The sequence below is a fragment of the Cnephaeus nilssonii genome (assembly GCF_951640355.1).
Source record: "Cnephaeus nilssonii genome assembly, chromosome: 14".
Taxonomy (NCBI): Eukaryota; Metazoa; Chordata; class Mammalia; order Chiroptera; family Vespertilionidae; genus Cnephaeus; species Cnephaeus nilssonii.
In genome coordinates, this window is record NC_137085.1 from 10444601 (window position 1) to 10472410 (window position 27810).

The 27810-nt window shown below is 44.7% G+C and overlaps 1 protein-coding gene across 1 annotated transcript; it reads right to left on the reverse strand.

Annotated features, from left to right (window-relative positions):
* Positions 1–1299: 1299 nt before the first annotated feature.
* On the reverse strand, positions 1300–27810 carry TNFSF8 (TNF superfamily member 8). Its single transcript, XM_079790605.1, has 4 exons — positions 27416–27810; positions 16273–16315; positions 6754–6825; positions 1300–5068 (listed from the first exon to the last, which is right to left on the reverse strand). Exons 1-4 carry the CDS (start codon positions 27608–27610, stop codon positions 4674–4676), a joined length of 705 nt encoding a protein of 234 aa, XP_079646731.1. The 5' UTR covers positions 27611–27810; the 3' UTR covers positions 1300–4673.

The following is a 27810-nucleotide window of genomic DNA, read 5'->3' on the forward strand; positions in this document are numbered from 1 at the left end:
CACAGGTATTTCATCTCGGGGCAGGAATTTTCTCCTGGGGTGTGCTGGTCCTGCTTGCACTCTGGCAGTTTTCACATGCTCTCCAGAAAGAGCTGGATCCAGGGAAGCCCCAGAGCGCAGGAAAGGTGTGTTCCAAACACACGTGAACTAGGGCTGATTTGGCAGCTGCCTGGCAGAGCCATGGCACACACCACACTGGATCATAAACCGGCACTGGCATGGGACCAGGCACCACACTGGCACCATGACATGTGTGGGATGAATGCGCAGAGCAGAGATGTTCTCAGGAAAGGTGGAAAGAGTTCCTCAGATTCCAACGTTCAGGAGCTGGGACCCAGAGGGGGCGAATCTCACCAGCCAAGGTTGACTCAGCAGCTCTGGGCTACTGTAGCAGCCTCCTTGTCTGTGGTTCCAGGTTTCCTGCTTTCACTTACCCACAGTCAACCGTGGTCTGAAATATTAAATGGGAAGTTCCAGAAATGAGCAATTCATAAGTGTTAAATAGCGGGCTGTTCTGAGGAGTATGATGAAATCTCATACTGTCCAGCTCCATCCCACCCGGGACATGACTCATCCCTTTGTCCACTGCAGCCACACTCTACACACTCCCTTCCTGTTAGTCACTCGGGTAGCTGTCTTGGTTATCAGATCGACTGTTGCAGTATACAGTGCTTGTGCTCAACTCTCCCTTATTTCACTTCACTTCACAGTGGCCCCTAAGCACAAGAACAGTGAGGCTGGCAATTAAGATATTCCAAAGAGAAGCCAGAAAGGGCTGTGGTTTTTTTTTTTTGTTGTTGTTGTTTTATTTGTGTTTTTTTTTTTTTTTAGAAAAAAACCCAGAAAAGTTAATATGCATATGAAAACCCCCCCACATAGTACATATAGAGTTTGGTACGCCATGGTTTCAGGCATTTACTGGGGGTCTTGGAACATATTTCTTGTGGATAAAGGAGGAACTGCTGTATTTATAATTTTTAAAGAGTATTTTGTTGCATAGAAAACTGGCAATAAGGAGTGGGAGATGTTTGGGAAGGTGGACTTTATTGCAGCTAACTCAGGAGATAAACTGAGTGTGCATCCATAGAAAAATGGGCAAACTGTGTATAGTTAAACAAGGAAATACCAGTAGATGGCAGTTAAATGAATGAGCTTGATCTACATGTATCAGTCTACATGAATCTCAAAAACCTAAGGTTATGTGAAAAAACTCAAGCACAAAATGTTATATAAAGTATGATATTGTTTATTGAAATGTTAAAATCCACACAAAATTCTCTTATATAGTTTAATGGGAGAACAAGTATAAATTTATGTAAGCGGAGGAGACACACACAAACTTCCAGGCAAGGGCTGTTCTCTGGGGAGAGTGTAGGGACATGGATGGAGGATTGAGATTTTAGCTCTATATGGATTATTTTCTTTTTAAACAGAAGCAGAGACATATAGCAAAATATTAATAGTTATTAAATTAGCTGACGAGGCATGGGAGAAATATTATTTTCTGTTCTTTTTATAATTAAAAAATAATTACAAATGAATATACAATTTGTAATGCCCAGAGCAAGAATTAGGCTTCTTCTTCTGACCTCTGATTAAGCAGATGATCTTTAAAACAATTATTAGGGAAAAGTACACACACATACTACATGTATATATAATACACACAAATGTATAATGCACACATGTGCACACATGTACATGCATGTATGTACACACATGTGTGTACATATATATGCATATACACATATGTATAACTTCAAATTTAAACAAACTTTTTATTGGAAAAATACTGGCTTACATATTTCTTCACTTTCTGAGAAAACTTTTATCTATATCATGGGACTCGAACCTTTTTCTGGATTTGGCCACATATTGAATCTAGAGACCATCTGTGTCTCACATTAGAATGATCATCCAGCAGTGACTGGAGTGGCAGAGGCAGAACAGGGGCAGCCCTGGACACTGGCTGCTCCAATGCAGGGCTCCAAAGCTGTGACCTGAGGACTTACAGAAAGGCTGCCCAGCTGGGTGTGGTTCAGTGGTTGAGCATCAACCCAGGAAGCAGGGTCACCGGTTCAATTCCCAGTCAGGGCATATGCCCCGGTTGTGGCTCCATCCCCAGTAGGGGGCAAGTATGCAGCCAATCAATGATTCTCTCTCATCATTGATTTTTTTTTCTCTCTCTCTCCCGCTCCCTTCCTCTCTGAAATCAATATATATATATATATATATATATATATATTTTTTTTTTTTTTAAAAGAAAGGCTGTGGAAGGGGACCAATAAAGCCCAATGGGAAATAGTGGAGACAGGAGGCTGGACTCCAATCCTGGCTCTGCTACTGATCATGTGTAAGGATTTGGCAAGCTCTTGCCTTTCACTGGGCTTCCTTTCAAACATTGGCTCTGCTGATCTCTCAGGATCTTTCCAGAGATGACACAAATGACTACTGTATCTTCTTGACTGAAGTCTCTGGCCTTATGTCAGAATAATCAATGGTATAAATTTTCCCAAGGGCAGCAATACAGTTAGTCTTCATTGACTTGTTACTTTTTCATCAACTCATCCTCTACAAGTTTTACAAGTATTGTGTGTGTGTGTGTGTGTGTGTGTGTGTGTGTGTGTGTGTGTGTATTGGGGAGTGGAGGAAAGAGCAGTTGAGTTTTTACCAAAGAGACATAATGTTTCAGGTAGCCTGAATTCCCAGTTACAAAAATCATTTATTTTATTTGCATACATTGTGTCATTTGCTCATAATATTACGAGGGGCTAGTTAACCCTCAGAGAGTAACAGAATTTAGGTTTGAACTTCTTAGGTTGTCCACCCCCTACATATCAGGTGAATTACTAAAGATTATTCTTTTATTGTTTTGTCTTGCTACAAGATTCCTTTTAAGCTGTGTTCCCTGTGTCTTCAGCTGTTGGCTCTCAGAGTATTGCTTGATAGAGACTGAAATTGGGAATCATTCACAATGTCCAAGTCAGGCACCTCTGCTCAGAGGATGGTTGGTGAAAAGTGCAAATGGAATCTTTCTCGAGTTGGAATATGAAACAGTAAAAAATTTGCTTAGTTGACACATGCTTAGGTTGCAGATACCTTTCCAGGAATGCATGAATGACTTGGTTTAAAGCAAGATTCATTTGTCTTACAGAGTTAGGGTAGAACTCAAATGCCAAGAGGCCTCCTTATTCTCTACTTTTGGGCCCTCAAATCCTGTCTGTGTTTGTTATCACATGCCTCTTGTCTTGCTGAGTGCAACACCTCTTTCAATGCACCCTGCTCCCCAAGAATCTACTCACAGAAGCGTTGAAGAGAAATGTAGACTTTTACTGAGTATTTCACTGACCTAGGAGGAGTCAACAGAGCATGCTGTTCAGCAAAGGACTTAAAATTTCCCTTTAGTCATTCTGTTCTCCCAAGGACTTCTCATCCATACCACCCCTGCTGATTTTTTCCCTTCTTTTAGATCTTTTCTAATCTTTGACAAACTTTCCTGAATTTCAACGCCTTTCTTTTCTCTCTTCCTTCTTGAGAAAATGCAAATTTTGTTTCATTATTTTGTATAGCAGTTAAGGGCCCCTTTTCTTTCTGAGGAATAACCTCAGTGGCTTACACTTTAAGTTCAATGGTACTTTCAAATAATAAGATGCTGCTTCAGAGATGATGGACAGTTGTAAGGGTTGATGGAGCTAGAGAATCTCCTGGTTATCCAAATCAGGAGACAAGGTTGCCATTGTGCAGAGAAGTCCTTTTCGCCATTTCCAAGGTTGTCATTGTCTATCAACAACTTTGTGGGGCTTTAAAAGCTCACACAGAAATGTTTTTCTGAGAGGTGTTTGAAGCAGGGAGCAGGATGAGCTCATGTGGAAGATGGCAGCAGCTATGCCCTAGCCAAATGATTGCATCTCCTGACCATTGCACGCTGATTTCAGAGTGTGCTGAAGGCATAGCACTTTCCTGACAGGAAACAAAAACTGTCTGTTGTTGAGATCTTGTCCATCTTAACTGGAATGGAGTCAAGCCTGGTCAGATGGTTTCCCAAATATCCACAAGGCCTCTTTGGTTCTGGGTGGTCAGTTTGGCAGTCCTTTCTTTTATGCATTTTAAGTCCTACAGTTCACACCATTTGGCAGGTGCCCTGAACCTTGTCTCCAAATTCTGACTCTGCTGAGGTGGCATGCAGCCAGATGCTGCCAGTACCATTGGTTTCACACTGGTGGGGGGCCTTCCCTTTGGTTGGGGGCTTCCAGAACGCTGTCTGAAATCTTAGTTCCCAGGTCTGTGATGAGAGAGGCTGGTCTTCTGAGATGGAGGACTTTGGAGAGATTCAAATCCAGCCCCTTCATTTTTCAGACATGGATCCTGAGTTCCAAGGAGGGGAAAGGAATAGGTCCAGGCCATACAGTGAGTTAGTGGTTGGGGCATACATCCATCCCTTCCAATTCCCTTTGGGGACTCTGCCCACCACACGACATTGCTTCTCTGCCTTCTCTCTGAAAGACACGTCACTCAAAACTCTCTTTTTATCCCTGGAGCTGTATCTTCCCAAGAGACAGAAGGAGATGCATACTATGTAATAACCTTTGTGGTTTCAGTCTTGGTCTAGTTTCGTTTTTGCCCCAAGTGTTGGATGGATGAGGTGCTATGTGGTAGAGGCCAGGAGAAAGGGTTCAGTCTGAACTACTGTATAAGAAGATGGACAGTACATTCTCAAGAGGAAAGGTATTTGTATCCACATACTGGAACTTATCCACCTTGACCGAGATGGTGGTATTGACCTGGAGGTGCTCCAGCAGGAACTGAGAGAGGTTCTGGTATATGTTTTTGGTTTGCACTCCAGACTCGCACACTGTCACCAAAGTCTGCCTTTTGACATCTTGGTTGATGAGAAGTTCCAATTTTAGGTCGACAGAATGTTCCGGGCATTCCACCAGAAACTGCAGTTGGCAAATAATGAAGTACCAACCTGGGAACTGGATCACCAGGTTCCCATCCTGATATCTGAGTCCATGGACAATGCCATCTTGGTTCCAGGACAACTTGGATTTGTTTATGTGCTTTGACACTGGAAAGAGAAGGAAAAACAAAATCAGAATTATTGGGCAGAATGCAGGTGCAGACGGGAAAATTTGAAGCCTTTATTCAAAGTTCCCCCTTTAAGACTCCTGTCTTCTATAATATTATCTGCTGTCCCAACCATCCAGAATATCTTCTGTGTTACTCTTTCTAGGTGCTGCTTAATATTCAAGGCACAGCTACAAAACTTCCCTCTTCCCTTTTCCCAATGCCAAAGCTAAGGGTCTGAACACACGTGGTGTTGGGCCTCTACCTCATACAGAATTATTTTCCACTTATTACATTATTCTGTTATTATAATTATTATCTTTGCCTTTTCAGACTATAAGCTCCTGGGCTATATTCCCCACAAGTTCTGGACTATCATGCTCATTTTTAAAAATATATATTTTTATTGATTTCAGAGAGGAAGGAAGAGGGAGAGGGAGTTAGAAACATCAATGATGAGAGAGAATCATTGATTGGCTGCCCCTACTGTGGACCAAGTCCGCAACCTAGGCATGCACCCTTGACCGGAATCCAAATCTGGAGCCTTCAGTCTGCAGGCTGATGCTCTATCCACTGAGCCAAACCAGCCAGGGCTCATGTTCATTTTTTCAATCAATAAATGATTAATCAATGCGGGACTACTGTTTGGGAGGCATTGCAGAAAATATCAGAAATAGGACATTTATTTGTGTTCATTTAGTAACCAATTTAGGCATCAAGATGGCCAGGATAATCTTAGTCTATTTGCTTCCACATTAAGATGCATCCTTTAGCCATTCATTGTCTAAATTTTTTAATGTTTTCCTCTCTTTGAAAGGGCAGCCAAACATGACTGTGTAGACCCTTTACATTTAGACACTTTAAGGGGCTCTTCCCAGCTGGGGCTTGTAGAAAAGCAGAGCATTAGCAGATCCTCTAAGCCAACATGTTCATGTCAGAAGCCAAGGCTTTCTGAGCCCTAACAAGTGAACATCAGCCCTGATCGGTCAGGGTGCCTTTCAGAGCTGGGAAGCTGGTGTGTTCGTTTTAATTGCCTCTATGACTTCTTCCCTTTAAACCTCATTGCAATTCAATTGAAAAGTGCAAACTAATTTAACTGCAAAATTGAATTTCTAAAATGAGCAGAAGGGCTATTCAGAGAATCCTGGATATCTTTTCCAGATCTCATTTTTCCTGGTGTAAGTAGCTCTCATTATTTCATTTAGAAGGGGCCTCACCTTGCTGCAATATGCAAATAGGCCCCGTGCTGACATGTTCATTAAGCTGTCAATTTGGGGACAGGGCAGTTTTGTGGTCCCCTTGGGAATAATTGATAGAGGCAGAGCTTAAGAGCCTGATTCCCTTGTATGAGGAAAAGCACTGTGCACGTGGCCTGCAACTTGTAGGTGGCGGAATAGAGAGGTGGTGGAGTTGGAGCCCAGATGCCTTCAGGGGCATGTAGGCAACAGGAAGGAGAGAATGGGGCTGAGGAAGGAGGAGCCTTGTAGTTGTAGAGTAACTCTCTTCTCTTTCCCCATAAGGAATTTTAATTCAAATGATTATAAAAAAGGTTATAGGCTAAGCAGAATACATCTGCAGGTCACATTCGGCCTTGGGCCTCTACTTGTGACCTCTGGCTTAGACGTTTCAGGAAGGCCACAGGCAGTGGCCCTTGGGTGGTTGGGGTCCCAGGGTTTGGTTACTGACCTTGGAGGTAGGCCCATGACTTCTTGAAAGGAGCCCTTTGCAGGATACATAAGATGTCCTCTGAGCAATTTCCTAAAAATGAGAGTACACGTGAACTGTCTTTCTCTGCTCTGGGAACTGGAGACACCAGACCATTTTTTTGTGATCCTTTGATGGAGACAGTTACCATTCTGTTTTCATTTGGGGTAAAGGAAATCTGTGTATTTCTCATTTTGCCATCAGGTACCTTAGATTTTAAAAAGTTGATTGCTTCCCCTTGGGCTTTTACAAAAGACCTTGGAAGTTGGGGAACGAAAACATATATGACCTGGGTTCCTATGTGTACCAGGTGCCATTCCTGTCTGATTACCTATCTCACCTCACTTCATCTTTGGGGCAACTCCATGAGAGAGGTATTAAGTCCCTTTGACAGAGCGAAAAAGCCTGGGGACCAGACAGATTAAGTACCTTGTCCCAGGTCACTCAGCCAGCGGAGGCAGTCAGGACAATATATGGATGGAAATTGTTGCTGTCCTTCCTGTAAGAGGGCACCAAACACTGGACGCGGTACCTGTACATATTTCAGCTCATGTAATTCTCAGAATAACTCTGCAAGGTTAATCCTGACGCCTAGACGTGGTCAGTGGTACAAGGTCAAGCAGGTTGGCGGAAATGCTGAGATTCACCTCCAAGTCTGCATGGTTCTAGAAGCTAGGCTTCCTCCTTGAGGCTGTTTTGCTAGACAGTGGGAATAAACACATCCTTATGCTCAATTTTAAGAGGATATAGGATCAAAGAGTTCTAAGCAGGGAGCCTGCTATCATAAGCTCCCTTGGTGGAAAAAGACAATGTTTATATCATTATGATATTTAAGATATAAAAATATTTTAAATATATACATTGGTGATGGTGGCTTAGCTTCTTATTATAGTAACTCTTTTGTATGCAGAGGACCAAGTTACACATTTCCTGCAGTCCCTCATGAATTCAACTTACTCTGGACAAATTCCCTTTCGTTTTTGGGCCTTGGTTTCCCCGGCTGTAAAACTGGTAGATCTATAACCAGACATTGACAGCTTTTGGATGATGTCATCACAAATGACTACTCATTCCATCCATCAGACACCAGGCAGCCAAGAGCCAATTCAATTGAAGCCACCTCAGCCATGAATTTGCTTACTGGTCTCTGAACAGTACTCAGGCTCACAGTCTTCCTCCCTCACAGGCCCGAGCAAAATCTCTCCTGGTTCTTCACAGCACTGGACCTGGAAAGGTTGAACATTAAGTGGAGAGTTCCCTCTGCTGTCTGAACAGGTTTGCTGCTAGAGGCCCCTTCAGCAGAAGCAGAGGGTGGGTTCATCCTTGTCTGTCCTCAACCTTTAAAAAGGCTCTGCAGGATCAGGGCCACGCTCCTCCACATGGCATCCATGCTCCCTGGGTTCTCATCCCTCATCTTCTGTCCTAATTAATAATAATAGTAGCAATAGTAGTGCTAGTAATGATAATAATAGCTCATATTTCTCTGACCCTTCCCTCTGCCTATCTTCCTCCATTGAACTGTAAAGAGACTACTGTTCATCCATTCCCCACTGCTCAGCCCAGAAGATGTTCCACAAATGTTTGTTGAATTGAATCATCCAGTTCTTCCTTCCCTCTGTGAAAGTTAGCTAAGTGCTCAAGGCTTGAGCAAGGTAAATGGAATGCTTGGCTTGCTTTTCCCTTCTGGGTTAAGATAACACGCGGGCTCATTCTCCCATTGGTCCTGCAGGTTTGGTTAGATTACATGAGAGGATAAACTCGTGCCCTGGACTGAGGCCATCATATCCCAGTGAGGACAGACTCTGCTCATAGGCCAGAGGCCCCCCACAGCACACCACCTCAGGTGAGCTTCTGTAGGCAGATGACTGCAGAAGTACAAGCCTGGGCTTGCCTCTCACACATGCAACTGCTTTTGTTCTTTCCCCTTTGCTCTTTGCATGTTTGCTGGGTTGACCTCAGTTGTAATTCTGAGAAACCCAAGGATGGAAAAACACACATCTTATTTTGAAACATTTACATTTCCTGAAGTCAAATGGCATGGTGTATTTTAATTGTTCTTAAAGAACCTTTTAGATGGTTTCAAGTGAAAGGAAAAACATGGGCAGCCCCCCATGACAGGGCTAAGGAAAAGGGGCTGGGACCCAGTATGCTGGAGGGGTTGCACATGGAATGAATGGGTGGCTGAACCTGGAGAGGAGCCCAGAGGTGCCTTTGCCACCTGACGAGGAGGCTGTCATCAGGAAGACGGCGCAGCCTGCTCTGTGGGGCCCACACGCTGAGGCTCCAAGTGCACATTTAAGGAGATGACACACTCAGCTAATGGCCAACGCTGCTCTTATCCCCATTTCTCAGGCGAGGCAGTGAGAAGACCTCAACTGAGGACACACAAACCACATTGGAAGTTACAGTACTGGCACCTCAAATATTTGACCAGTTGGTGCCATTCAAAGAGGCATTGGGTGGCTTTACAGGGTCATGGGGCTCTTACCAAGAGCTGGGTGAACTTTATATGTGGCTCTTGTCTCCTCATCACCCTTGGGCACCATGATCTGACTTTTTTTGGTTATGAAGACAGGAAGGAGTGACTTGTGAATAGCTAGTGTTACATACAGTTGGAATCCTGTCATGTCCCTGGAATCTGGAATGCTGGGAGCATAGGGAGCAGCACACTCCCTGTTTCATTCATTTCCCAGATGAATGTCATGTCTGGGGGTGGGCATTAGTTTGAAGAGCTAAAGGCTTACATGGGGAAAATGAGAACCTTCTGTAAGTCATGGTTGAGTTGGGGGCCTGGGAGTTTCCCCTCTCTGGGCTCTCGTGTCCCTAGCTAGATGAAGAGCAGTGTGGATTTGATGATCTAGAAAGGCCCTTCTGGCCTGTTCTAGTAGGCTGTGTAGACTCGCTGTACACTGCCAGGCCTGTTACAGGGGGGAAAGTTAGTCCCAGCATCTGCCTTTGTGGGTGTGTTGCTTTATCCCAACTAGGAGACTGTCTTTACATATTCAGTTTTCCAGACACCTGCCGTGGTAGAACAGAACATTTTAGCTCTGGGATAATCAAGGTTATAAAGAGTCTGGTTCCTTAGGATTTTCATGGTTCATAGAAATGGAAGTTCCTGAGAAGTCACCTGGTCCAGGCATAGTAGCTACATAATATATGTGCTCATCAATGTTATCCTCACAGCATACTTGTCCTAGGTCACCCCGTGAGTTAGTGATGGGGCAGGACCAAAGTCCAGGGCTCCTTACTCCTTCTGCGGGGCATTCCATCCTTCAGACAACTCAGGTGCTCTGAATTCTCCTGAGGACCAAGGCCTTCTGATGGGAAAGAGTTGTAAGCTGTTTTCCCAAGCTTTGGACTCCTCTGGAAGGATCATGAAACTTTCTTAGGCTTTTTTTTTTTTTGAAAGCCCGAAGAGAAATATGTGGCAATGAAACCCTCCTAGCCAGTTGCACAGAAGAGAGATGTTGCTTAAGGTAGTTGAAAGGATCATGTTCTAGACATCAGAATAGTGATAATCTGAAGACTGGACCCCACCTTGAGATCTTATAAGGTTAGGCCTGAAAGGGCCATTAGATGCCAAGGTAACCATGATTCTAGTCCTATAAGTGGGGAGACTGAACCCAAAACGGCTGAAAGTGTGGCCAAGATCCCGCAGTAGGTCAGGAACAGAGCTGGGCTCAGAACACTTCTAGTCTAAGGCTCTGTTCCTATTGTTCGGTCTTCCCATGGAGCACAGAAGTGGGTTTGCAGCCACCATAAACTCTGGATGGAAAACAGGACAACTGGAGGTGCTAAGAAAACAAATCTCTGGGCTCCCTCTTGTGGGAGAATACCAGAAGGTGACTCCGGGCCCATGTGCCGAACCCTGACAAGTCATCTGTCAGGGACAGTCAGGCTAACAGTAAGATGCAACAATGCCCAGGGTGGCAAAACAAGCCACACTAACCACTGCAGCCGGATGGTATGTGGTCTGCGTGCCAGGCACCGTCCAGGTTATCGGGATGAGACAGACACAGTGCATCTCAGAACAAGCAACCTGGGTTCTGGTCAAGGCTTTTAGCTTCAGACCTGTCACTTCCTCTAACTGACCCTCAGTTTCTGCATCTATAACAGTGGGGATAACAGTCAACCCAAATGAACAGATGTAGTGATGATGCAACAAGATCATGGATGTCCAGTGGCCAATGCAGAATGTGACATAGAGGAGACAGCCAGCAAGTAGTAGTCCCTTCCTCCCAGACTCCTTTTTTCCTAACAATACCACTTAGAGCGATCTGGCTGATGAAATGCTCATTAAAACACAGCTCATGGCATTACCTGATGGGTCAGAGTTTCTCAATTACGTATATAAGTGTTTGAGGCCATCTGACACTTCCGGAAAAGTGTGCAGAGTCCTCCTTTCATCTGTTGAAAATATTTAATCCTCCCAGGAAGGAGAGCAGTTATTCTGATGCCTCTGCATCTGCCTTGTCCTGGCTTCTTCTTCCATCCGCCTGGGAGCATAGCCAGGAGAGTCCCAACAGTGACATCTAGGGGACAGTCTCTCCAGTATCGGTAGGAGTTGGAATCCAAGTTCATCCTCAGCTGGCTTTAACTTAACCGCTTTCTTGATGCCACCAGGCCCACTAGTGATGGAGAAACTCCCTGATAGGTGACCTTGGATTTACAAACATCAGTTTTGGGGACTACCCACGCTGGCATGCTCAGTGTTAAACACATAAAAAGTGATCAGTAGTAAAAACTGAGATCAAGGTGCCACTCAGTTGAATTCCTTGAAGGTTCCTTAGGATGTGGGGGTTTTCAATCCTGACCTGTTGCAGTATGTAAGATAAACCTATCTGACCCTATGGGTATTTTCTTGAAATTTGCTTCTACTAAATGCAGGTTGAATGGATATCATTGGGGGCATTTCAGAAGCACCTTTAAAGTCTATAAGCTAAAAGGCAAATCTGGAGTCTGCGGTGCCATTGGCTAACCTTTTAAATACCGTTTTGAAAATACTTCCTAGCGTATTCTAGATGCAGAAATGTGACAGCACACTTAGAATGTTAGGCTTGGGATCAGACTGGCTCGGGTTCAAATTCTCCCTCTGCCACTTACTAGTCACTCAGCCTGTGAATTTTCCTACAAGTGAGGACAATCATAAACTCCCTTGAAGGGTTGCTGGGAGGATTGAATGAGATAATGCATAACAAGGAGCCTCTATCCATCACCCAAAGTATATTCAATAACAGTTGGCTCCCATCCTGTGGTTCGGGGCTTGCACTGCTGGGCTTTGTAGAAATATAAGCCAACACATGTGATGTCCGGATGTCTAGGCTGGAATTAAGTGTTGAAGCAAGTTTGAGGGATAGGCCTGTTTCCCCTCTCTCTTCCCTCTGTCCCTCCTCCCTTCCCCACCTCTATTTCTTTCCTTTTTCCTTAAAATAGTTAAAAGATGAGGATTTCCTCTGTATTTAGAGACTTATGATTTGTATGTGCTAAATTCAAGTATAATTTTTAATATTTCTCAGGGATCAGAATATTTCTCCCTTCTTTCCCTCTTCTTTCCTCCTATCTTCCTCCCCTCCTTCTCCTCCCCATCCCTCCCCTCCTAGTACCCCTTCTCTCCTCTTGAGGGCAAGGGGTGGGATTAGGTATAGATCCCCTTAGCACTCTAGATGGCCTCTCTAGCACCCTATCCCACTTTATTCTGACTGGCCCATTTTCTGTTTTCTTTCTTGTGGAGAGATTCCTGATTCCTGTTAGCTCTGCCTTAAGAACAAGACAGCAAGTGTAAGAGAGGGTTTGCAGTGAGTGTGTATAAGTAAAAAGAGAAGCAAATAGCTCTCCGAGGCCTGTGACTGTCTGAAAAGAAATTTCCCCCTAAGCAGAAGTGCCCCCTCTTACTATTAAAAAAGAAAAAAAAAAGCGACAGCATCTGGTGGGTTGGGCTATCTAGATCCACCTCAGTCCAGCCAGTAGAATTGAGGTCTCTGCTTGCTAGTTGCAGTCTTTCTAGGAAAGGGGGCTGCTGCTCCTCCACCTGCCTCTTCTCCTGCAGCGCAGGGTCCTGATGGGGCTGTGACCATGTGGATCGCAGTCATGTGACATCAGGGATAGCTGGGGATCGGTGAGGAGCCAGCCTGAGTGCTTTAGCTTCATTGCCTTTCAGTGGGCAGCTTTATTGTTTCTTTGGGCATGGGTTCACTAGGTGCAATTAGAGAGCCAACCTTACTTGATCGCTCTGATGCTTACATTTTCTGTTTAGCATGGGGACAAGTTGGTCTGCCAAGCCACGCAAAATTTACAAATCAGAACAGTCAAATGGCCAACAAATCTTAAGATATTTGCTTGATTCCTGGAAGTTATGCTCCAAGATATTTGCTTGATTTCTGGAAGTTATGCTCCAAGCAAAATATCAAAAGTGATGGGGGCCAGCCAGATGGGTCAGGCCATCTGGCTGGCCCCCATCACTTTTGATATTTTAGAAAGCAGGAAATTCCAGTTCCTGCAAGAGAAAGTGAGTTGCTTCAAGTCCCAGGACTGGACTGTAGGTACGTATTCCAAAGTAATGGAGAGCATGATTCATCAGCAAGAAAATAGACAGCCGCTGGAGCAGGGGCTGAGAGTTGAGGAGGAGTCGGGAAGTCCAGCCCCAGAGAACTGAGCGGAGGAGGGCCCTGGAAGGAAGTAGCCGCGTGTTACTAAGTGTCTGGTGGTACAGCCCTGGTTAAGCAAAAGGGCTCCAAGGCAGGCCAGCCTGGATTTTGAGGTCTTGTTGCCCTCCTTGTTAACTGTGCAATCTTAGGCGAGTCAGTAAACCTCTCGGTGCACCAGTTTCCATGCCTACACATAGAGATAATATTTATCCCTGGGGCTTGTGAGGAGTGCATGAGTGAATCACAAAGCCCTCAGCCCAGTGCTTGGCACATCGATGGTAATTATTTTTACTCTGCCGGATCATCATTCATATGAAGTGAGGGGATAAAAGAAAACTGATTTAAAACTTGTCTACAGAATTTCTCAAGTGCCGGGAAGCACTGTCATTCAGTTGCTGAGATGTTGGGAAGGCCTGGGAGTGAGACCAAGGGGACAAAAATTTTTCTACAAATAAAGTCAGTGGAATTGGAATTTCTGCAGAGTTTGAGGGGAAGCCGTGTGTATTGTGTGAGGGGTGGACATGGGAGGAGGAGGACATAGAAACAGGTGGGAAGGAGAGGGGGTCAGTGTGCATGGTGGAGGGCTGAACCTGAGAGGAACGCAGTCCCTGCAGAAATGCTCCCTGGATGGGGCCACAGAGGCCTCCCGGGACAGGGGCACAGTACGCCATGTGCATGGTCCTCTGCCTGGAATGCACCACCCGCCAGCTTCCCTCTGCACCCCAAAGCCTGCTGTAAACGTGGCTATACACAAAGGCAGGGCGCTGTGCGAACTCGGGAAAGAAGGCAGAGGTGTCTGCAGTCTGTGGTTTGGACATATAACATGAGCACACGCAAGGTTCAGAATGTGGTGGAAACAGAAGATTGGAACAAGAGGTGAGGAGAAGCAGCACAAGCCTCGCCCTCCCGGCAGCCCGCCTCGGTTCCTCGCCATATATGGGCTGGAGTGAAGCCATTTTATTGGTGATGAAAGAATAGAGTGGACCATGGGACCAAAGGACACAGGCTCAGCCAGGTGGCAGAGAGGGTTGTATGTGCTGTCCCATGTCATCCTCTCGGTGGCTCTGTGCGAGATTTATTAACTCCGTTTTCTAGATGAGAGGAGGAGGGTGTGGTGGAAGGTTCTCCCCAGGCTCTTGCTGGCCCACAGTCCCGGCTGAACCCCAGAGCAGTCTCCTGAGTCCTAGGCACAATGGAGCGAGTGTGAGGTGGATGCAGGTGACCAGTGTCCTGGCCAGGAATAGGAGGCTTTTGTCTTGGGACTGAGCACTCCTTTCCCTACACAAAGGGCTTGGTTTTCCGTGGTTTCCCTGCAGCTGGTTGTCAGGCTGTGCTGTTACTTAGTGCTCAGGCACGGCCCTGTTTCCCAGGCTCTGGGCTGCTGCCCATTTCCTGCTGATGGGGGACAGTTTCCATCAGCTGGTGGCACAGGCTCCCTGGAAAGCGTCTGGCTTCTGCCCTGGTCCACTCCAGTGACAAACCACATGCTGCCTCTGGAGCACCCTCCCAGGAGTTTCTGGGAGCTGGTTCCGCTCTGCCTGGAATATCTTGCAATGGCTTTTCAAAGGGGACAATGTGCTGCTTGTGCCTGTGTAAGGCGGGCTTGCTGGGGGCAGGAGCCCTGGCTGCAGATTGCCTCAAGGGCTTAGTTAGACTTTTTCTTATATATTTACATATTAAACAACAGAATTATCATAAAGTGTCAAAGCTGGAAGGACTTTCCAGTTCATTGAGTACATTCAGTTACAGAAGAGACGGGGGAGGGAGAAAGACATGCCCAGAGAAACAGCTGGTGGAGTGAAGGTCGGTTCTGGAGACCAGGTCTTCCTCCCCGGGACTATGCTTTCTGTCTCGCCTTCCCAGGAGTCTGCCCAGTGAAGGGAAGAGTAGGCTTGCATTAAAAGCAGGAGGAAGCTAGGGACCAGACACAGTGGGTGATGGGCGCTTATGGCTGAAGCATGTCATGCAGGGAAATGGAGAGGAACCTTGGGGGTCTGGTCTCTTGGACGACCGGCAGCTCCTTGGACGACCTTAGACAAGTCGCCTTGATTGCATGGGCCTCAGCTCCTCACCTGCAAAATGGGATCATTAAATCCCCATGTTGCTCACTCCCGGGAGGGAGGTAAGATCTACCCAAGGGAGGTACTGGAAGGCCCTTTCCAAAAGTTCCATAGCCCTAGTGGGGATTTTTATTAGCATTTTTATGCTAATGTTGCAGAAACATTAAATTGTAAACTGAGGCTGGTTGTGGATTAGTTTCTCTTCTGATAATTCACAGTGATGGCCAAGAGTAGAGACAAATGCAGTAGTTAGTGATTTCAATGATAGGAAGTGTGGAGGGGTGGGGTGGAGAAGAAGGTCTGTTTTCCCAAGTCCTCAACTGCATTATGCATTTTGGCTGCTACCAGTTATTTAATGCCATGCCAAGCAATTTATGAATGAGGTCTGATTGGATTCTTGAATACCTTCATAAGGTAGTATTATTATTCCCATTTCAAAGATAAGGAACTGAGGCTCCTAGGTGGAATGTAGAGCTAAGACTCACTTGCCCAACTCCAGATTTCAGGCCCTTAACACAACACTGCTTTGTGTTCCCGTCCATGTCTATGCAACAGCCTATGCCAGAGGTAGAATTTCCATCAGTGGGAGAGGTGAGGGGTGGTGGGAGACTTGTGGGGATGAGCTTCATCACAGCGTGCTCTGGTGAATCAATTTGCAGCAGCTCCACCCTAAGCAGCCCCACCTCCCCTCTATCCTCTTTTCTATTGGGCGCTGCCATGATGTCTCTGGCTGTTGATCAACTCTGATGTCATGTTGATGATTCACTACACATTTACTCCTAACCCCAAGGTCTTACCTCCTTTAAGGGGGAATTTTCCTGGGGGAGTTGGAATGGAGTCCTAGAAGAAGAGAAAGAAAGGAAAAAAAAAAAAAAACGGTGTGAGGAAGATATTCAGTTGAAACAACTCACCTTTTTATTTTCCGTTTTGGTTGTCCTCAAAGTACTGTGCAATTTAGAATTCACCTTCCATCTGACTCTTAAATTTTAAAAGATAAATTCACTGACTTAGTTATAATGAACTTGCTCATGCATTTACTTGACAACATGCCTATCAAAAAAGCAATTCAGTTACTATCCACATTTCACAGGAAAGGAACCAGAGTTGAGAGAGAGAAAATGAAGTTTATGGCAGCTCAGGGACCAGCATCTGCAACTCGACCCCCAGTCTAGTGCTTTTTTTGTCACCTCCACATGTGTTATTTTTCCCCCCTTCGGTAAACATAAGAACAATCAAATATAAATACATGTGGGTTTTTTCCATTTTTGTTTCATCAAACAGTGAAAATAGGTTGTAATTATACCTGGGAAGGTACATTTATATCCCTCCTGTGGTTGGGAATTCTGAATTAATTGAATGTTTATGTGCCAAACATCATGAGGATAATGAAATAATTAAATTGACCTGTCCTCTGGATTTATTACCAGCTTAAAATTGGATAGATTATCCAAATATTTATAAACATATAGCATAAATAAATGCAGATATCTTATATTTTTATATATTCACTGTATATTTCATATTCTTTATATATAATACACATGAATATATACATCAATATTGACACAGATAAATAAGAGTTTGATAGAAAGATTGTCTTCTGGAGGGGCCTCCTGGACTGGGGGTTTACAGGGGATGAAAAGGAGGTCTTGTTGAGGTGCACTGAGCAAGTAGGCAATAGAGCAGATGGGCACAGTTCTTCACCCCAATTAACTATACAGAGACTAACTTCCTCACACCTAGTCTCCCTCCCACTTCTTCCCACCTTGGCCATGGAGACATCTGTCAGATGTCCTGCCAAGAAGAAATGAGATGTCTTACTCATCTTTTGACGTGTGCAGGTTGGGAATCTCCTATGGTTCATTGGATTGCAATATTAATAAAGACCTAGAGACATTAATACATAGATGAAAACACCTTCCCAATCTATCAGAGCAAGAAGTTAGCAGTTGCCCAAATCTTCTTTTCTTAGTGTTTAGTACAAACACCTAGGACCATCTGGAGTTCCCTTTTTATTCTATCACTAGAGGCCCAGTGCACGAAATTCGTGCACTCAAGGGGGAGGTCCCTCAGCCAGGCCTGTGCTCTCTCGCAGTCTGGGACCCTCGGGGGATGTCCGCCTGTAGACTTAAGGTCTTCTAAGCTGGCAGGCGGACATCCCTCTTGCAGTTCTGAACCCCTTGCTCCTTACTGCCCGCCTGCTCACTGCTCCTTACTGCTCCGCTTGTTGCTCCTTAGCACTGCTGCGGAGGCAGGAGAAGCTCCTGCCACTACCACTGTGCTCACCAGCTGTGAGCCCGGCTTCTGGCTTAGCGGTGCTCCCCTGTGGGAGTGCACTCACCACCAGGGAGCAGCTCCTGCATTAAGCGTCTGTCCTCTGGTGATCAGTGTGTGTCTTAGCGACTGGTCATAGCGACTGGTTTTTCTGCCGTTTGGTCAATTTGCATATTAGGCTTTTATTATATAGGATTTCCCCAGGTGCTCTGTCTTTTGCCTTCCTGGTAAATGGATCTCTTCTCCAGCCCAAGTGGGTTGTAATGAGTTTAGAAGTCTCCTGAAGGCAAAGCCCTAGCATAGCACCAATCTGGAGAAGGTGGAAGTCAGTCTAAACTTTTGGGCTTCAGCTTTTCATGGGAAAGAAAGTGAACTGGACTTGGAAGGTTCTTCCCTGTTTGCTCTAATAGTCTATGATTTTATTGTTTTAGTTGAAAGTTCTTAACTTAAATAACAATGCTGTTCATTGTGGTCTCTCAGTTATGCTTGCAGTTCATAGGAAACCCTGACATCACAAAATTCCCCCCTGTGTTGCCTCTGTGAGACAATAAACAGCATTTCAAAATTTAATCAGCACCTCATTTACTGTCGAGCATGACCATTGATTAGTGTGATGTTCAAATGTACAAAGAAAATCATCTATGTTTGGGTGTGTTACTTAGATCATTGACATGGTTGGCTGGCAAGGAAAGTATGCAGGTACCATGAGAGAATGCCACAGCAGGAAAAAAAGAAAAGAAAAGTGGGCCATGGGCAGGTGGAAACTACCAGAGAATCATACATTCAGCACATACTGAATGAGCACCTGGTGTAGGCCAGGCACCAAGCTAGTGTTGGAAAACATCCTGTGGATTTTATGGCTTAGCTATTAAAGCAGTTATTTAAAATACACAAATAAATATATAATAAGAATTTTGCAGCAAGAGCTAAAAAGGAAAAGAGTCTATTTCAAGATTGTATAGTAGTCCCCTCTTATCGAAGGGGATACACCCTAAGACCCTCCATGGATGCCTGAAACAATGGAAAATACTGACATCTGTAGATACTGTGGTTTTTCTATATATACATAGCTTTTTCTTAAATGATATCCAAATCGCCTGCATCACTGCTGATGGCTTTGGAGCCATTGTGAAGTAAATGAGGGTGGTGTGAGCACAAACACCGCAATATGATAGGGCAACAGTGGGCCTGACCACCCAGATGGCTACGCAATGACTAGCGGGTGGGGAGTACACTCAACATTGGGATGCTGGACAATGGGATGATTCATATCCTCTGGACTGGACAGGGGGGTGGAGTGGGACTTGTTGAGATTTTTATCGCGCTGCTCAGAAGTGTTTATTTCTGGAATTTTCCATTTAATATTTTCAGATCAAAGTTGACCACGGACGACTGAAACCACAGTTAAGGGTGGGGTGGGGAGGGGACTGCTGTACCTCCCAGGCATTTGCTAAAATGCAAATTCTGACTTGACAGGTTTGGGCAGAGCCTGGGAGTCCATTTCCGACAAGCTCCCAAGTGATGCTGATGCTGCTGGCCCACAGAACACACTTTGGATAGTAAGGTTGTAAAAGGCAATATCTGGGAGGAGAACTTCATTTATAGGAGGTTAGAGGAGGCCTCTGTCTGTCACCTGAGGGCTTTCTGGTTTCCTAACATCAGACAGAAGAGGTCAGAAACAAAGCTTCTTTGTACAAGAAATAGTCCTGTGGCTTAAACCTTGGATGCCCAGGACGTCCAAGACAGGAGTGTGGCTATTCCTGTTTTGAAGAGCTCTTCAGACAAAGTCTTCTACTTCTCCTGGTTGCCCGTGGTAGGAAAGATCAGAGAATCAGAGCCAGAGGGGAGCCTAGACGTCTTTCAGTCCATCAAGCTATTTTTACAGAAGAAGAAACTGAGAGACTCTTGAGTCAGTTAGTGGCAGATCTGAACCAAAGTTCTCTGGTGCTCTTTCCACTTTCCCAGGAGTAGTGGCTATCCTCAGAAGCCAACGATAGGAAAGCTCATTCTACCCTCCTCTCTCTTCCCATTTGGAGATAGAAAAGCAAGGTACAAAGGGATGATGGCTTTTAAAATTTGCTGAGGACTGTATGTGCCTTGGGTACTACGCTGAAGGCTGTCCATCAGTTTCTCTTTGGCAGGTGCCTCTCAGTCCTAGAATTCTCTCCCATCTCTTGCCTGGTGATCCGGATCCTGGCTGGGGAAATGTGAACCATCTTGCTCAGTGATTTGACTTTGAGGGGAAAAGTACATAGGCTAGACACAGGTACAAGCCAATGGACCCTCTCAGGATGTCATTCTCAGCTTCACTGAGTAGCTCAGGAAACTTCATCTCCATGGTTACCAACCAGCTATACTTCCTTCAGTGTACCTCTTTTGGCTTAGACTCTGAGTATCTGATGGGTGTCTCCAACATTTCTGTGCATGGTGGGAGGAACTGTCACATTTAACCTGCTCATCCAGGTGAAATGACCCAATCCCTATCATCTTCCCTACCGAGGACTCTGTGTCCTCACTTCCTTTAATCACTGTGATTACAGGGCTAATTATCCTTCCCTCCACTGGGTTGTTGCAGGAATGATAAAATGTTATATATAAAGTGTTTGCGAATGCTTGAAAATGGTATCTATTTTGGCTACTCTCTTGATCCTAGAGATGTGCTTAATTTGCTTCAATACCTTGAAAGGCCGTTTCCTTTCACAGAGCAATGCTGTGCAGGGATAATCAGCTCCCAAATTTGCTTTTGACAGAAGATGCTTTCTCTGATTGAAAATGGCCAAAGGGGATTCCACATCCCCTTCTTTGCTGGCCTCATGCTGCCTTGTAAGGTGGGCCACAGAGATCTTTGCCAGAAATGCCTCTTATTTTCAAGTTAACATGACTAAGCACTTAATCCTCTGTGGTTAAATGCTTTATTTTATTTGGCTTTTACTCCAAGAGTTAATGACTAACCAATAATTAGAGAAGTGACTTAATGATTACAGAAGACCCCACAGATAGTAAATAGTGGGGAAAGGATTCAAACTCAGGTGTGTTGACTTGGATGGCATATCACAGTGCCTTTCTAGGGTAGGGCAGGATTAAGCTGAGGCAAAAAATTCTCCTGGGACTTTATGAGAAAGTGGATGGAGGTCATAGAAAATCCCCAGGAGAAAGAAGATTTTTATTAGCAGTCTTTGTCTTGATATAGTTAGTTAAAGTGGGAATTGAAATAGAGTGGCTCCAAGTAATGATTCTCCCAGTGAGGATCTTGTTCAAATGCTGGTTCTGGTTCAGTAGATCTGAGATGGGTCCTTAGGCTTTGCATTCCTAATGGGCTTCCAGTGATGCCAGTCTGCTGAGCCATGGACCATGCTTTGAGGAAGAAGGGCTTAAAGCCATCACTCAACAGGCAATTAGGACAACTGAGATCTTCCTTTTCCAAGGAATTGGGAATGGCTATAGGAGGCTGAGTGTGTGTTTAGGAAAACTTCTTCCTAGACTGCTGATAGGGATGGAATCCTATCCTCTCCCCTTCCTCCATCAATGCTTCTTGCCACCTAGGTCTACTTCCTGCTGCTCTCCTGTGCAGCCTGACTGACCACAGTTCTGGCTCTCCATTACTCTCCTCACACCTGGGCTTGCCTTCCTCTGGAATGCACCTCTGCTCACTCTTTCCCTCACCTGGAATGCCCTGTCCCAACTCCACCTGCCTCATCCTTCCAATGGAGACCTCTTCTCCATTGGAGAATGCTGGCTAATAAATGTGGAAGTACTAGAACTAGGCAATCATTAATCTTCTACCCTCAAGAGCATTACCCCATAGATTACTCATTAGTAAGAAAGAAAAGAAGTGTTTTACAAAAGAGATAGGCAGTGGTGACCAACTTAATCAAGTGACTAACCATCATTGCCATTCATGGGACAACCTGACATATGTCTCTAGCTGTGCTACAACTAAGAAGTATATAAAACAGTACCTGTGCACTATAACTGCCAAAAATGATTCCTTTCATATAATGACAAGTAAACACTATAAGACAAATCCAAAAGGTGAGTTATTCTACAACGAAACTAGCTTGGACCCTTCGAAAAAGTCAGTGTCATGGAAACAAAGAACAAAGGGCAGAGAAGATGGTTGGATCATTACTTCTCGGGGTTGAATGTGAATAGATCCCTGGGGACCTTGTTAAAACGGAAGTTTTCAATCCAGTAGGTTGAGAATGGGGCCTGGGATTTTGCATCCTATCTAATAAAAGAGTAATATGCAAATTGACCATCACTCCAACACACAAGATGGCTGCCCCTATGTGGTCAAAGATCCTGCGCCCATGTGGACACAAGATGGCCGCCGCAAGATGGCCAGCAGGGGAGGGCAGTTGGGAGGGACCAGGCCTGCAAGGGAGGGCAGTTGTGGGCAATCAGGTCAGCAGGGGAGGGCAGTTGGGAGGCACCAGGCCTGCAAGGGAGGGCAGCTAGGGGTGGTCAAGCCTGCAGGGGAGGGCAGTTAGGGGTGACCAGGCCAGCAGAGGAGGGAAGTTGGGGGCGACTGGGCCTGCAGGAAAGGGCAGCTGTGGGGGGGGACCCAGGCCTACAGGAGAGAGCAGGTGTGGGGGCGGGGACAGGCCTGCAGGCTAGGGCAGTTAGGGGCAAACAGGCTGGCAGGGGAGCAGTTAGGCATCAATCAGGCTGGCAGGGGAGTGGTTAGGGGTGATCAGGCTGGCAGGCAGAAGTGGTTAGGGGCAATCAGGAAGGCAGGCAGGTGAGCAGTTGGGAGCCAGCAGTCCTGGATTGTGAGAGGGATGTCCGACTGCCCGTTTAGGCCCGATCCTACCAGGATTGGGCTTGAAGTTATTTTAGTGTTGATTTACGAATCACTCTTCGTGAAATGAGCTGGATCCTCATATGTGCTCTCCTTTTAAATCTCCTTTTCCAAGAAGCCTTTCTAGCTCCGTGGCCGCAGCCATTTCTAAGAAGCCTCCTGCTCGCTCCGTGGCCGCAGCCATTTTTGTTGGGATTTATTTATCTTCTATAATTCCTACCGGGATCGGGCCTAAACGGGCAGTCGGACATCCCTCGAGGAGTCCCAGATTGGAGAGGGTGCAGGCTGGGCTGAGGGACATCCCCCTCCCATGCACGAATTTCGTGCACCGGGCCTCTAGTTTCTAATAAGCTTTGAGGACCACCCTTGAAATAGCAACATTTTAGATTAACAGGCATAACCAAATACAATGTGCATCCTGAGACTGGATTCTGGATCTCCAAACCAAACAGGGCACAGTGCCTGTAGAAGATGTCTTTGGACAAGTGGGGAATTGAAGTGTGGACTGCATATCATTATTAAATGATATTACCGAATTAACATTAACTCTCTTGGCTATGAGAATGTCTTTGCAGTAAGTAGGAGATGGGCTGAAATCCATGTAGGTGAAAGGTCACACTGTCTGCAACTTCGTATATAGGTTATATGAGTATTTACCATTCTAGTTTACTGAAGGTTAAACATTTTCAAAATAAAACTCTGGGCATAAGACATGATCCTTTTAACCTTGAAAGGAGGCTCAGCTTACATTCCAACTATTCTGTAAACCCCTCCCTCACTGCAAAGATGTTCCTAAGCAGAAACTGTCTTCCTCTCCTGTGGTCTATGGCATTCTGTGCCATTCTGCCCCAAACTAGAGAATTCCCAGAAAACAGAAGTCCTGCCCTATTCAGTCGGTCCTCCCATCACGGCCCATTGGATCAAGCATAGGGCTTGACCCTGAGATTGTCAGAAGATTTTTTTTGATTGATAAATTGAATGCATTGAAGAGAGTAACTTGGGTAGAGGGAAGCATCACAGGGCATTTCAAAACACCTCTTTATTTTATTGGAACTTAAAAGTAAACTAGAAAAACCAGACCACCACCCCACTCACTACCCTTAAACAGGCACTGCTCCACTCTTGGTAAGGCCACACTGTTTTAAAAAGGAATTTTCTTTGCTTATAAAGAGAAAGGAGGCAACTTCTTTCTACAAAGGGCCTCCTTTCAAACCTAGTGATTCTGAGCCTCTTGCTTTGCACTAATCTTGTTGAATGTAAATGGATTTCTCAAGGGGCTGGATTAGCCCAGTCTCGGGTTTGCAACAGAGATGGTCCTTTCTAGAGTCAACCTGGCATGCAGCCTACCTCCTTCTCTAACTAACCCTTTGTCTCTGGAGGAGACGAGAGAAATTGTATTGTTTTGCTTTGCTGTGTAAACTGTGTGGAATTTCATCCTGACATACCTATGTGTACTATGTTGTGCTCACTCAATAATAAATTACTTTTCTTTCTTTATATCTTGAGGTGAAGAGATGTCTCTTTGTTGGTAGTACTTTTACTTCCTCAAGAGTATTCTGGTACAATCTCTTTGGAAGCTGATTGGCAGTATTTACTGAAGTGAAAAATACACATTCTATTCCTACCACTAGGAATTTATTCCATAGATATACTTGTAGACATGCACAGCGAACACAATTCTAGGCACAGATAAATTATGATGCAGTCATTCAATAGGATACTATTGTACGACTGCCTCATACAATAGGTGGGTTTCCATGTATTGGCATGGATGAATCTCCAAGATATACTGTCAGTCAATAAAATAAGATGGAAAATTATGAGTTTACTATAATTATATGTGTGTACTATGTATTTGTAGATACATAGATTTTGGGAAGGACAAGGAAGTATCTGTTAATGGTGGTTATCTCAGGAAAGGGGGATTGGTGGTTGGGTGGGCAGGGTGTAAGAGACTGTTACTTTTTTTTCCTTTTTCCTTGTTTCCTCTTTATTTCTCTTAAATAATTTAAATATAATATTTTATAATAAAAATACTGGTTTAAATGTAAATAAAACAAAGTACAACCACACAGACACAGAGGCATTACTAGACTACTGTTTCATAAGCAACATGAAAGCAGGACTTCTGTTGGCTTTTTCAAGGCTATATATATCCCCATTGCTCAGAACAGTGTCCTGCACACAGTAGATGCTCAATAAACATTTGTGATTGAAACCCAAGTGACTTCTTTGTCTCACCCAAGGAGTTTGACCTTGGAGTTATTTGATCTTCAGGACAAACCTCAAGGCAATCTTTGTTGATTTTCCTACATGCCTTACATCTTCTCTTCTCCGTCCCTTTGCTCATGTTGTTCTGTTGACCAGGAGGGCCCTTCCCTTTGATCCCCCTTCCTCACCTGCTTGAAGTTATACACATTTCTCAAGCCAACCCAAATCTTCAATCTCCAGTGGAGTTTTTGTTAGACTTTCCTGTTCTGTCTCCTTAACTTGGGATCTTATGGTAGCCCTAGGTGGCTCCTTTCCATCACTTAAAATAGATTATGACTTATTTTAACTTTGTCTCTACATGTGCCTTTTTATCTACAACTGTGACTTCTTATGCCAGTAAAACCTTTCTCATGGTTCTCTACCCCTGCCCCCATCTATCCTCACAGACTGCTATGTGGCCATGAACCCATTTCATTTTTAATAATTGGGATGTGAGTTTAAATTCCTTGGGTATCTCCCACTGATTTTCTTAAAAGCAGAAGTCCTGTTAGAGTCTCTTTATTTGTCTAAGTTACACCTACCTAAAGTCCGCCTGCATTCTCTCTTCCTGAGAAAGCCTTCCCTGAATGCTTGAGCTCATGGAGATAACCCTTCTCATCTCTTAAAACAGTTAATATCTAAACAATTTAGTAGAAACAATATGTGTAAAACACTTAATACTTAGCACTGTTTTTAAGTGAGTAACTGATACTTCTCAGGCTAAGAAATCACAGCATACCAAACCACACAGTCAGATTGTGAAATGAATCTTTTCACATCCAAACATGAGGGCTAAGTCAAAAGAAATGGATGCACAAGACAATAAAGATCCCCAGAGAAGACTGAGAACAAAGTTTCTTAGTGCTTCTATTGCTGTCTGTATTGGAAAAGGGAATGTTTTCTCATTAAGCAATCAAGTAGCTGACTCTATCACTTTCTCAAGATGACTTAGCTCATGCTCTGTCCCCTTTCTGTTCCTCATTTTCCATGTTTACAAAAATGAAGCAGAAAGATGCATGCCAGTTCCTTTATGAAAAGAATCAATTAAACTAAAAGTGGGATTTGAATAAGAGCCATTCTGGAGTTCTCTAGCTTTATATGTCACCATCACCACTCCACCTCAATCATACCCCCCCCCCCCCGCCCCTCTCAGAAGTTCTAGATGCAACCTTTAACTAAATACCTTAAAGGCCACTCCAATTTCTTTTCTTTGGCCATTGCTATAAAATGATACACCTCTGGTTTACATCAAATTAGAATTACAGAAAAATTATAGAGCCTCTACCAAAAAAAGAGTGCCCTAGAATATTTTCAGAGTATTATTTTTAGTAGATATAGATAAGGCCATTAAATGACGAGTTTCATAAACTCTACCAACGAAATCAAACAGAGCAATTCTGTTTCCTTTCACTTTTATGGAGATGTGAGACTCAAAGTGTCATTTAAATTTCAAAGCTCAAGGACACTTGTGAAAAGATACCAAAGCCTTTTAAAGCCCGATTCTTTTTAGTAATCCACGAGTTATAGAGCCTTCAGCCTAAGGGAGTGGCAGGGAAACCAGGGCACATTCTGCAGGGCTGTAATGTCACGCAAGTGGGAACTATGAAGGAACAAACAGAAACGTTCTCACTCTGGCAGGGTGGGGAGAGGGTGCAGTTCTTAAGCTATCACAATTAACAAAACCTTTACTTAAGAATTCATCAACAACAGGTACTTCCAGACACTGCTCTTTATAACACCTACTGGTGGATTTTCTGTAAACACCAATTTCTTAAAATATGAGAGAGCTTCCTCCTTCATCACTTCTGTTTTTGCACCAAAGTTCACTTTTACTTCAAACAAAGTGGGTCTCCTGAGAGGTGTGACCTCTACCGAGCGCACCCATAATGGCTTGTAGCTCCAGCATTCTGAGCAGTCTCAGAGGGAACAGGTGTTAAAAACATTTCTATGATCTGCCTCTGGGCTCTTGTTTCTTGTGACACCCTCAGCTCTTCAAAGCACTGACTTGCGAGGGAGCTTTCAACTTGTCTTGGGGGTTTTAATGCTGAAATGCTCAAAGCTCTAAGCGGCCCTGGTCTTCCCTTTTGCCCCCTTCCCTTTCAGACCTTGGCCTCGGATACTTTGCTTCTTGTTTTTTTGTTTGTTTGTTTTGTTTTGTTTTTAAAAAAGCCCTTGGCAATGGATGAGGCCACAGGAATCTCGGGAATATTTGATCTGAGAATATAGAAACTGGGAATCTGGTCTGAAGACTCTGAAAACGTGAGAAGAAGTTGTACAAATAATGTTACCCGGTTTTCTTATTGCTTCCTTCCTTGCTCAGAGTCCTTGACTCTGTTTGATTTAAACCTTCATTTATCAGAGCTAAGAGCTCTCCTCCCTCTTTTGGCTCAGGGAGTCTGGAAAGTTTTGAGATGATAGCTCAGCAAACCTTTCTTTCCAAAAGCCAAAGTATTTTAGAGATTTAAGTTCCCATTTCTCTACTCCCTTTCTCTATATGATGTGTACTTTTAATTTTTAAACCTCCCCGCTAATTTATTAGCTGATTCCCAAGACTCTCTCTGGGGAAAACTGAACGTAAATCAGAAAGGAAAAGCGAGGAGGAGAAGTCCACTTACCGACTTCTGAACCACCAGCACCATGACGGTCGCCACAGCAAAGACGAGACACACAGCCAGCGTGGCCGTGGTGAAGCAGAAGTAACTGCGGCTCGTGGTCCCCCAGTGGCTGGTGATGGAGCCTGTCGGCTCGTGCATGGCTGTGTCTTGAGAAGGGGCCACTCGGTGGAGTGCTCGCTGCAGCCCGGGGCCCATTCTTATATAGTCTTCCCCGCATCACACCTTATCGCTCCTCATCTGCTTCGGTTCTGGGCCCATCTGGGTTCCAAGAAGGATTCTCCCCTGAATCCTGGATCATGTGACTTGGAAAAAAACCTTCACCGGCTGCCTTGCAAAGAAACTCTTCTCCGGGGGCGTGAGGCACAAGGCAGCAGCACGGGTGGGGGAGAGGCTCA